The 13,272-nt window shown below is 51.6% G+C and overlaps 1 protein-coding gene across 1 annotated transcript in view; it reads left to right on the forward strand.

Annotated features, from left to right (window-relative positions):
- LOC141245238 (ATP-binding cassette sub-family C member 8-like) overlaps positions 1-13,272 on the forward strand; it is a gene marked incomplete at its 3' end in the record, with an annotated part of 184,626 nt that overhangs the window by 74,288 nt on the left and 97,066 nt on the right. The window contains exons 8-9 of the mRNA XM_073669057.1: positions 6,493-6,648; positions 8,226-8,360. Of these exons, the coding sequence (XP_073525158.1) occupies positions 6,493-6,648; positions 8,226-8,360 (291 nt within the window). The remainder of the gene's footprint in view (positions 1-6,492; positions 6,649-8,225; positions 8,361-13,272) is intronic.

Genomic DNA, 13,272 nt, shown 5'->3' on the forward strand with positions numbered 1-13,272 from the left:
AGATCAGCTGATAAATACCGCGCCCGCAAGAGATCAGCGGATAAATACCGCGCCCGCAAGAGATCAGCGGATAAATACCGCGCCCGCAAGAGATCAGCGGATAAATACCGCGCCCGCAAGAGATCAGCGGATAAATACCGCGCCCGCAAGAGATCAGCGGATAAATACCGCGCCCGCAAGAGATCAGCGGATAAATACCGCACCCCCTAGAGATCAGCTGATAAATACCGCGCCTGCAAGAGATCAGCTGATAAATACCGCGCCCGCAAGAGATCAGCTGATAAATACCGCACCCCCCAGAGATCAGCTGATAAATATCGCGCCCGCAAGAGATCAGTGGATAAATACCGCACCCCCCAGAGATCAGCTGATAAATACCGCACCCCCAGAGATTAGCTGATAAATACCGCGCCCGCAAGAGATTAGCGGATAAATACCGCACCCCCAGAGATTAGCTGATAAATACCGCGCCCGCAAGAGATCAGCGGATAAATACCGCACCCCCCAGAGATCAGCTGATAAATACCGCACCCCCCAGAGATCAGCTGATAAATACCGCGCCCGCAAGAGATCAGCGGATAAATACCGCACCCCCCAGAGATCAGCTGATAAATACCGCGCCCGCAAGAGATCAGTGGATAAATACCGCACCCCCCTGAGATCAGCTGATAAATACCGCGCCCGCAAGAGATCAGCGGATAAATACCGTGCCCCCCAGAGATCAGCTGATAAATACCGCGCCCGCAAGAGATCAGCGGATAAATACCGTACCCCCCAGAGATCAACTGATAAATACCGCGCCCCCCAGAGATCAGTGGATAAATACAGCGCCCGCAAGAGATCAGCGGATAAATACCGCACCCCCCAGAGATCAGCTGATAAATACCGCACCCCCCGAGATCAGCTGATAAATACCGCGCCCGCAAGAGATCAGCGGATAAATACCGCACCCCCCAGAGATCAGCTGATAAATACCGCACCCCCCAGAGATCAGCTGATAAATACCGCACCCCACAGAGATCAGCTGATAAATACCGCACCCCCCAGAGATCAGCTGATAAATACCGCGCCCGCAAGAGATCAGCGGATAAATACCGTGCCCCCAAGAGATCAGAGGATAAATACCGCGCCCGCAAGAGATCAGAGGATAAATACCGCACCCCCCAGAGATCAGCGGATAAATACCGCACCCCCCAGAGATCAGCTGATAAATACCACACCCCCCAGAGATCAGCTGATAAATACCGCACCCCCCAGAGATCAGCTGATAAATACTGCGCCCCCCAGAGATCAGCTGATAAATACCGCGCCTGCAAGAGATCAGCGGATAAATACCGCGCCCCCCAGAGATCAGCTGATAAATACCACACCCCCCCAGAGATCAGCTGATAAATACCGCACCCCCCAGAGATCAGCTGATAAATACCGCACCCCCCAGAGATTAGCTGATAAATACCGCGCCCGCAAGAGATCAGCGGATAAATACCGCACCCCCCAGAGATCAGCGGATAAATACCGCACCCCCCAGAGATCAGCGGATAAATACCACGCCCGCAAGAAATCAGCGGATAAATACCGCACCCCCCAGAGATCAGCGGATAAATACCGCCCCCCCAGAGATCAGCTGATAAATACCGCACCCCCCAGAGATCAGCGGATAAATACCGCACCCCCCAGAGATCAGCGGATAAATACCGCGCCCCCCAGAGATCAGCTGATAAATACCGCGCCCGCAAGAAATCAGCGGATAAATACCGCGCCCGCAAGAGATCAGCGGATAAATACCGCGCCCCCCCAGAGATCAGCGGATAAATACCGCGCCCCCCAGAGATCAGCGGATAAATACCGCCCCCCCAGAGATCAGCGGATAAATACCGCACCCCCCAGAGATCAGCGGATAAATACCGCACCCCCCAGAGATCAGCGGATAAATACCGCGCCCGCAAGAAATCAGCGGATAAATACCGCGCCCGCAAGAGATCAGCGGATAAATACCGCGCCCCCCAGAGATCAGCGGATAAATACCGCGCCCCCCAGAGATCAGCGGATAAATACCGCGCCCCCCCAGAGATCAGCTGATAAATACCGCGCCCCTGCAGAGATCAGCGGATAAATACCGCGCCCCCCAGAGATCAGCTGATAAATACCACACCCCCCAGAGATCAGCGGATAAATACCACACCCCCCAGAGATCAGCGGATAAATACCACACCCCCCAGAGATCAGCTGATAAATACCGCACCCCCTAGAGATCAGCTGATAAATACTGCACCCCCCAGAGATCAGCTGATAAATACCACACCCCCCAGAGATCAGCTGATAAATACCACACCCCCCAGAGATCAGCTGATAAATACCGCGCCCGCAAGAGATCAGCTGATAAATACCGCGCCCCCCAGAGATCAGCGGATAAATACCGCGCCCCCCCAGAGATCAGCGGATAAATACCGCGCCCCCCCAGAGATCAGCGGATAAATACCGCGCCCCCCCAGAGATCAGCTGATAAATACCGCGCCCCTGCAGAGATCAGCTGATAAATACCGCGCCCCCCCAGAGATCAGCTGATAAATACCGCGCCCCTGCAGAGATCAGCGGATAAATACCGCGCCCCCCAGAGATCAGCTGATAAATACCACACCCCCCAGAGATCAGCGGATAAATACCACCCCCCCCCAGAGATCAGCGGATAAATACCGCGCCCCCCCAGAGATCAGCTGATAAATACCGCGCCCCTGCAGAGATCAGCTGATAAATACCGCGCCCCCCCAGAGATCAGCTGATAAATACCGCGCCCCTGCAGAGATCAGCGGATAAATACCGCGCCCCCCAGAGATCAGCTGATAAATACCACACCCCCCAGAGATCAGCGGATAAATACCACCCCCCCCCCAGAGATCAGCGGATAAATACCGCCCCCCCAGAGATCAGCGGATAAATACCACACCCCCCAGAGATCAGCGGATAAATACCACACCCCCCAGAGATCAGCTGATAAATACCACACCCCCCAGAGAGCAGCGGATAAATACCGCACCCCCCAGAGATCAGCTGATAAATACCGCACCCCCCAGAGATCAGCGGATAAATACCGCACCCCCCAGAGATCAGCTGATAAATACCGCACCCCCCAGAGATCAGCTGATAAATACCACACCCCCCAGAGATCAGCGGATAAATACCACACCCCCCAGAGATCAGCGGATAAATACCACACCCCCCAGAGATCAGCGGATAAATACCACACCCCCCAGAGATCAGCTGATAAATACCACCCCCCCAGAGATCAGCTGATAAATACCACACCCCCCAGAGATCAGCGGATAAATACCACACCCCCCAGAGATCAGCGGATAAATACCACACCCCCCAGAGATCAGCTGATAAATACCACCCCCCCAGAGATCAGCTGATAAATACCACCCCCCCCCAGAGATCAGCTGATAAATACCACACCCCCCAGAGATCAGCTGATAAATACCACACCCCCCCAGAGATCAGCTGATAAATACCACGCCCCCCAGAGATCAGCTGATAAATACCGCACCCCCCAGAGATCAGTGGATAAATACCGCACCCCCCAGAGATCAGCTGATAAATACCACCCCCCCAGAGATCAGCTGATAAATACCACACCCCCCAGAGATCAGCGGATAAATACCACACCCCCCAGAGATCAGCTGATAAATACCGCACCCCCCAGAGATCAGCGGATAAATACCACCCCCCCAGAGATCAGCTGATAAATACCACCCCCCCAGAGATCAGCTGATAAATACCACCCCCCCCCAGAGATCAGCTGATAAATACCACACCCCCCAGAGATCAGCGGATAAATACCACACCCCCCAGAGATCAGTGGATAAATACCACACCCCCCAGAGATCAGCTGATAAATACCACACCCCCCAGAGATCAGCTGATAAATACCACACCCCCCAGAGATCAGTGGATAAATACCACACCCCCCAGAGATCAGCTGATAAATACCGCACCCCCCAGAGATCAGCTGATAAATACCACCCCCCCAGAGATCAGCTGATAAATACCACCCCCCCCCCAGAGATCAGCTGATAAATACCACACCCCCCAGAGATCAGCTGATAAATACCACACCCCCCAGAGATCAGTGGATAAATACCACACCCCCCAGAGATCAGCTGATAAATACCACACCCCCCAGAGATCAGCTGATAAATACCACACCCCCCAGAGATCAGTGGATAAATACCACACCCCCCAGAGATCAGCTGATAAATACCACCCCCCCAGAGATCAGCTGATAAATACCACCCCCCCCCCAGAGATCAGCTGATAAATACCACACCCCCCAGAGATCAGCGGATAAATACCACACCCCCCAGAGATCAGTGGATAAATACCACACCCCCCAGAGATCAGCTGATAAATACCACACCCCCCAGAGATCAGCTGATAAATACCACACCCCCCAGAGATCAGCGGATAAATACCACACCCCCCAGAGATCAGTGGATAAATACCACACCCCCCAGAGATCAGCTGATAAATACCACACCCCCCAGAGATCAGCTGATAAATACCACACCCCCCAGAGATCAGCTGATAAATACCACACCCCCCAGAGATCAGCTGATAAATACCACACCCCCCAGAGATCAGCTGATAAATACCACACCCCCCAGAGATCAGCTGATAAATACCACCCCCCCAGAGATCAGCTGATAAATACCACCCCCCCCCAGAGATCAGCTGATAAATACCACACCCCCCAGAGATCAGCGGATAAATACCACACCCCCCAGAGATCAGCGGATAAATACCACACCCCCCAGAGATCAGCTGATAAATACCACACCCCCCAGAGATCAGTGGATAAATACCACACCCCCCAGAGATCAGCGGATAAATACCGCGCCCCCCCAGAGATCAGCGGATAAATACCACCCCCCCCAGAGATCAGCTGATAAATACCACCCCCCCAGAGATCAGCTGATAAATACCACCCCCCCCAGAGATCAGCTGATAAATACCGCGCCCCCCAGAGATCAGCTGATAAATACCACACCCCCCAGAGATCAGCTGATAAATACCACACCCCCCCAGAGATCAGCTGATAAATACCACGCCCCCCAGAGATCAGCTGATAAATACCGCACCCCCCAGAGATCAGTGGATAAATACCGCACCCCCCAGAGATCAGCTGATAAATACCACCCCCCCAGAGATCAGCTGATAAATACCACACCCCCCAGAGATCAGCGGATAAATACCACACCCCCCAGAGATCAGCTGATAAATACCACACCCCCCAGAGATCAGCGGATAAATACCACCCCCCCAGAGATCAGCTGATAAATACCACCCCCCCAGAGATCAGCTGATAAATACCACACCCCCCCAGAGATCAGCTGATAAATACCACACCCCCCAGAGATCAGCTGATAAATACCACACCCCCCAGAGATCAGTGGATAAATACCACACCCCCCAGAGATCAGCGGATAAATACCGCGCCCCCCCAGAGATCAGCGGATAAATACCACCCCCCCCAGAGATCAGCTGATAAATACCACCCCCCCAGAGATCAGCGGATAAATACCACACCCCCCAGAGATCAGCGGATAAATACCACACCCCCCAGAGATCAGCTGATAAATACCACACCCCCCAGAGATCAGCGGATAAATACCACCCCCCCAGAGATCAGCTGATAAATACCACCCCCCCAGAGATCAGCTGATAAATACCACACCCCCCCAGAGATCAGCTGATAAATACCACCCCCCCCAGAGATCAGCTGATAAATACCACACCCCCCAGAGATCAGCTGATAAATACCACACCCCCCCAGAGATCAGCTGATAAATACCACGCCCCCCAGAGATCAGCTGATAAATACCGCACCCCCCAGAGATCAGTGGATAAATACCGCACCCCCCAGAGATCAGCTGATAAATACCACCCCCCCAGAGATCAGCTGATAAATACCACACCCCCCAGAGATCAGCGGATAAATACCACACCCCCCAGAGATCAGCTGATAAATACCGCACCCCCCAGAGATCAGCGGATAAATACCACCCCCCCAGAGATCAGCTGATAAATACCACCCCCCCAGAGATCAGCTGATAAATACCACACCCCCCCAGAGATCAGCTGATAAATACCACACCCCCCAGAGATCAGCTGATAAATACCGCACCCCCCAGAGATCAGCTGATAAATACCACACCCCCCAGAGATCAGTGGATAAATACCACACCCCCCAGAGATCAGCTGATAAATACCACCCCCCCAGAGATCAGCTGATAAATACCACACCCCCCAGAGATCAGCTGATAAATACCACGCCCCCAGAGATCAGTGGCAGCGTCATTACTGGGGATGATGGTGGCGCCCCCCAGAGATCTCTCCCTCTTCTCCCCGCACACTCGGCTACATCTACTCCTCTCTGGCTGTGGGATGCTGGGAGTTGTGGTGATTTAACCCTTTCTACTGCTTGTGTTTCCACAGACCAAGATCTACAGTAAGATCATGCATCTGTCCACGTCCAACCTGTCCATGGGGGAGATGACGTCCGGCCAGATCTGTAACCTGGTGGCCATCGACACCAATCAGCTGATGTGGTTCTTCTTCCTGTGCCCCAACCTCTGGGCCATGCCGGTGCAGGTGCAGCAGCCTGTAGTGTCCCCGACGAGGTTCTGGGTGTCTCGGCCTATGATAAGGACTGACCTAGAAGATGGGGGACCCCCTTATGGTTAAAGGCCCCTCGTCTCAACCCAGGGGTCAGGGCACATTATAGGGTCTGCGTCACTCCATCGTGTGAGGGGCTGGGAACCCCGATGCCCCCCGGGGCAGTGGCATGGGGGGCAGGGGACGTCCACACAGCAAGGGGGCAGGGGACGTTCACACAGCAAGGGGGCAGAGGACGTCCACACAGAAAGGGGGCAGGGGACGTCCACACAGCAAGGGGGCAGGGGACGTCCACACAGCAAGGGGGCAGGCGACGTCCACACAGACATGGGGGGCAGGGGACGTTCACACAGCAAGGGGGCAGAGGACGTCCACACAGAAAGGGGGCAGGGGACGTCCACACAGCAAGGGGGCAGGGGACGTCCACACAGCAAGGGGGCAGGCGACGTCCACACAGACATGGGGGGCAGGGGACGTCCACACAGACATGGGGGGCAGGGGACATCCACACAGAAAAGGGGCAGGGGACTTCCACACAGACATGGGGGGCAGGGGACGTCCACACAGACATGGGGGGCAGGGGACATCCACACAGAAAGGGGGCAGGGGACGTCCACACAGACATGGGGGGCAGGGGACGTCCAAACAGACATGGGGGGCAGGGGACATCCACACAGACATGGGGGGCAGGGGACGTCCACACAGAAAAGGGGCAGGGGACTTCCACACAGACATGGGGGGCAGGGGACGTCCACACAGACATGAAGGGCAGGGGACGTCCGCACAGACATGGGGGGGCAGGGGACGTCCGCACAGACATGGGGGGCAGGGGACGTCCGCACAGACATGGGGGGCAGGGGACGTCCACACAGACATGGGGGGCAGGGGACGTCCACACAGACATGGGGGGCAGGGGACGTCCACACAGACATGGGGGGCAGGGGACGTCCGCACAGACATGGGGGGCAGGGGACGTCCGCACAGACATGGGGGGCAGGGGACGTCCGCACAGACATGGGGGGCAGGGGACGTCCACACAGACATGGGGGGCAGGGGACGTCCACACAGACATGGGGGGCAGGGGACGTCCACACAGACATGGGGGGGCAGGGGGCATCTACACAGACATGGGGGGCAGGGGATGCTCCGCAGCTCTGATGAATCCAGGGGTCCAGTCTCTGTGTACTGGGAGGCGACCACAATCACCCCACACCCGAAATCTCCAAGAGCCTGGGTGACAGCCCACAATTACCCCGAAACCCCCCGAGAACCTGGGTGACACCAATCACGCCAAAACCTTAAAGAGCCTGAGTGACACCCACAATCTCCTGACACCCAGAAACATCTGAGAGCCTGAACGACACCCAGGATTTTGGGGTTTGGGGAGATTGTGGGATGTGGGGGGATTTTAGGGTGTGGGGTGTGGGGGGGATTTTGGGGTGTAGGGGGGATTTTGAGGTTTTGTGGAATTGTGTGGTTTGGGGGGGGATTGTGGGGTTTGGAGGGATCGTGAGGTGCTGCCCTTGCTCTCAATGAGATTCTTACTCTTGCAGATTATTGTCGGGATCATCCTTCTGTATTACATCCTGGGGATCAGTGCCTTAATTGGAGCGGCCGTCATCATTGTGTTAGCCCCTGTACAGTATTTTGTAGCCACAAAACTCTCCCAAGCACAGAGAAGCACACTGGTATGTATACATGTGTGTAATATGTACTGTATATGTGTGTGCTTAATATGTACGTGTAATATGTACGTGTAATATGTATATGTGTGTAATATACAGTAGAGACCAAAAGTTTGGACACACCTTCTCATTTAAAGATTTTTCTGTATTTTCCTGACTATGAAAATTGTACATTCACACTGAAGGCATCAAAACTATGAATTACCACATGTGGAATTATATACTTAACAAAAAAGTGTGAAACCACTGACAATATGTCTTATATTCTAGGTTCTTCACAGTAGCCACCTTTTGCTTTGATGACTGCTTTGCACACTCTTGGCATTCTCTTGATGAGCTTCAAGAGGTAGTCACCGGAAATGGTCTTCACTTCACAGGTGTGCCCTGTCAGGTTTAATAAGTGGGATTTCTTGCCTTATAAATGGGGTTGGGACCATCAGTTGTGTTGTGCAGAAGTCTGGTGGATACACAGCTGATAGTCCTACTGAATAGACTGTTAGCTGCTTTTTTCTTGCCATAATACAAATTCTAAGTAAAGAAAAACGAGTGGCCATCATTACTTTAAGAAATGAAGGTCAGTCAGTCCAAAAAATTGGGAAAACTTTGAAAGTGTCCCCAAGTGCAGTTGCAAAAACCATCAAGCGCTACAAAGAAACTGGCTCACATGAGGATCGCCCCAGGAAAGGAAGACCAAGAGTCACCTCTGCTTCTGAGGATAAGTTTATCCGAGTCACCAGCCTCAGAAATCGCAGATTAACAGCAGCTCAGATTAGAGACCAGGTCAATGCCACACAGAGTTCTAGCAGCAGACACATCTCTTCAAAAACTGTTAAGAGGAGACTTTGTGCAGCCGGCCTTCATGGTAAAATAGCTGCTAGGAAACCACTGCTAAGGACAGGCAACAAGCAGAAGAGACTTGTTTGGGCTAAAGAACACAAGGAATGGACATTAGACCAGTGGAAATCTGTGCTTTGGTCTGATGAGTCCAAATTTGAGATCTTTGGTTCCAACCACCGTGTCTTTGTGCGACGCCGAAAAGGTGAACGGATGGACTCTACATGCCAGGTTCCCACCGTGAAGCATGGAGGAGGAGGTGTGATGGTGTGGGGGGGCTTTGCTGGTGACACTGTTGGGGATTTATTCAAAATTGAAGGCATACTGAACCAGCATGGCTACCACAGCATCTTGCAGAGGCATGCTATTCCATCCGGTTTGCGTTTAGTTGGACCATCATTTATTTTTCAACAGGACAATGACCCCAAACACCTCCAGGCTGTGTAAGGGCTATTTGACCAAGGAGAGTGATGGGGGGCTACCCCAGATGACCTGGCCTCCACAGTCACCAGACCTGAACCCAATCGAGATGGTTTGGGGTGAGCTGGACCGCAGAGTGAAGGCAAAAGGGCCAACAAGTGCTAAGCATCTCTGGGAACTCCTTCAAGATTGTTGGAAGACCATTTCCGGTGACTACCTCTTGAAGATCATCAAGAAAATGCCAAGAGTGTGCAATGCAGTCATCAAAGCAAAAGGTGGCTACTGTGAAGACCCTAGAATATAAGACCTATTTTCAGTTGTTTCACACTTTTTTGTTAAGTATATAATTCCACATGTGGTAATTCATAGTTTTGATGCCTTCAGTGTGAATGTACAATGTTCATAGTCATGAAAATACAGAAAAATCTTTAAATGAGAAGGTGTGTCCAAACTTTTGGTCTGTACTGTATATATGTGTGTAATATATATGTATATAATATGTATGTGTGTAATATGTATTTATATGTGTAATATGTATATGTGTTTATGTAATATGTATATATATATATCTAATGTGGCAACTGGGGTCCTGGGATCAAATCCCACCACATCTGCAAGAAGTTTCAGCCTCTGTCTCATTAGACCATGACACGTTTTCACAAAGCCTTCCTCCCCCCCGACCCCACAGACCGGACATATGAAGGATAAGCGAGATTGTTGCCATGTACAGGACACAACCAGGACTGGCCAGAAATTCCTGCAGCTCCTTTAATGTTGCTGTCGGCCTCTTGGAGCCTCCAGCACCAAATTTCTTCTTTTGAACAGTTTTTGAGTGACATCCAGTTCTAGGTTATATCACTGTTATGCTGGAATGTAATTTTTTTCACGACAGTCTGCTGTCCCTCTATGTGACTGAAGACTTGTGAATCCTCACAATGCACTGTGATCATTTTCCGGTACCAGCAGCGAGACATGGTGGTCATGTGACCGCAAGTATCAGAATGTCTGCTTCTGGCAACATTCTGTCCAGCACTGAATACAAGTGCATTGAGTGAAGCTGCACACGTCTAGTTGCAATGTGGCCGGGAGTGTGCAGATCATATACTTGCGGTCTCATTGCGCGGTTTTGCCTCCGACACCAGAGAGTCCTCACATGGCACACTGTGGACTGTGAGGAGTCACAAGTCTGCAGTCTCATAGAGTGACTGCAGACTTTCATGATAAACCTAGATGTAAATACTTTTACGCCCAAAAATGACAAAAGTGTTCTCAGAGTGATACCTTTATTGGCTATCCAGAAAAACTACAAACAGCCCCCCAACTTAAGGAGTCTCCTTGTCAGAAGTGTCCTCTCATCACCATCAGCGACGGGCACATTCCCATGTAAAAACAAAAAATGCAAAACTTGTACCCACACATTACCATCACATACAGTCCATATACCAAACACAGATCAGGACTACAAAATCATGGCTGTCATGGACATCCTCCAATGTGGTGACATGATACAATGTACAAGGTGCCCAGAAGGAGTTTATACTGGAGAAACGATGCAAAAACTGCAAACCAGAATGAATTTACACAGATACACAATTAAGAATGAACTGGACACGCCTGTGGGGAAACATTTCTCTGGCCGGGGACACTGTACGAGAGATCTAAAAGTTTTAATACTAAAAGGTCACTTCAAGGGCAACAGAGGGAAAAAATTGGGAATTCAAATTGATAAGGATGTTCAATTCCTTGACAACAGGTCTCAATCTAACACCTGGGTTTATGACTCACTACACTGATTCAATTCACACCTCCACCAGACGGTCTCCAGATGATTAAACATTCCCACACACTTGCCATTTGCAACTAAAACCCCTAAATTTGATCTCTTTGACTTATCAGTAGGAAGCATCACCCCCTCCACCTCATGAACAAATATCTTGCTGTAACGTCTCTTATGCCTTTTGTCTTATGAATTCATTTGTAAAATTGCCTGACGAAGGAGCCCCTGTGCTCTGAAAGCTTGCATATATACCATATTTTTCTGACTATAAGACGCACCTTTTTCCTCCAAATTTTGGAGGAAAATGGGAGGTGCGTGTTATAGTTCGAATACTGTCCAAATACTGTATTCTGTGTATATACTGTATGGCTGTTCGTGGTGGTGGGTGTGGGGGAGCGGCAGTGGGGGATGAGCAGAGCACAGGAGGCAGCAGCCGCCTGCTGCAGCCTAAGCTGTACCCACTGCTAAAGAAAATGAATATTTACTGCACCCCACGCCCATGGGGGTGGAGAACAGTGAATATTCATTTTACTTAATAGCGCGCACACTATACCCGCATCGTGGCTCCTGCTGCAACTCTGCGGTCTGTGTGCCCGCTACTAAAGCCCATGAATATTCACTACAATCCACTCCCATGGGTTGTAGTGAATATTCATGGTCTTTAATAGCGGGCACACAGATCACCAGCCACAGCAGGAGCCACGCTGCGTCTACAGTGTGCGCTCTGTTATGGAGAGTGAATAGTCACCGCTCCCCACGCACACTGTTCTGGCGCGGGGAGCAGTGACTATTCCGGCACAGCACTTCACTGTGTGAGGGTGCATGGCAGTAACACCGTGCACGGTTCACACACTGAGAGTATCAGCAGCAGAGCGGACGCAGCGCTGGAGGAGAGAGGAGGGGAGTATGAGTGTTTATTTTTGTGTGTGCAGCGTGATGGGGATTAGGGGGTGCCATGCATACCAGGATGAGGGATCAGGGGGTGCCATGCATACCAGGATGGGGATTAGGGTGTGCCATGCATACCAGGATGAGGGATCAGGGGGTGCCATGCATACCAGGATGAGGGATCAGGGGGTGCCATGCATACCAGGATGAGGGATTAGGGTGTGCCATGCATACCAGGATGGGGATTAGGGGGTGCCATGCATACCAGGATGAGGATTAGGGTGTGCCATGCATACCAGGATGGGGATTAGAGGTGCCATGCATACCAGGATGGGGATTAGAGGTGCCATGCATACCAGGATGGGGATTAGGGGGTGCCATGCATACCAGGATGAGGGATTAGGGGGTGTATCTGAATAATTAATTGTAAGGCTATGTGCCCACGATGCAGAAATGCTCCGGATTTTTCCTGAGCGTTTCTGCATCTCCCTGGCAGAAAAAACACATGCTTATTGTACATGCAGATTGTACATGCTTATTGTAGGATTGTACATGCGTTTTTCCTGCCAGGTAGAATCGTTTGTGAAGCGTTCTTCACTTGCATTTCCGCATTCGGGTTGACAAGCGATTTTAGCATCACTTGGAAAGTGCTTGACAACTTGGTCACACGATATAAATCCATGCAACCGGCAACCGGCATATATAGTGTGACCGAGAGAATGGTATAAAATAAAAAAAAAAACATTATACTCACCTTCCGATGGCCCCCGGTCTCCTTCTCTGGTCTCTCCGGTAGCTTGCGGTGGTGTAAAAGGACCTTCCATGACGTCATTTAGTCATGTGACAGGTCACGCGACCGCCGACGTCAGCGGTCGCGTGACCTGTCACATGACTAAATAACATCATGGAAGGTCCTTTTAGACCATCGCGAGATGCCAGGGAGCCAGGACGCACCGTACAGGAGACCGGGGGCCATCAGAAGGTGAGTATAATGTA

Source organism: Phyllobates terribilis, unplaced genomic scaffold (genome assembly GCF_046119375.1).
Source record: "Phyllobates terribilis strain yellow unplaced genomic scaffold, ASM4611937v1 Scaffold_1816__1_contigs__length_206718, whole genome shotgun sequence".
Classification (NCBI taxonomy): Eukaryota; Metazoa; Chordata; class Amphibia; order Anura; family Dendrobatidae; genus Phyllobates; species Phyllobates terribilis.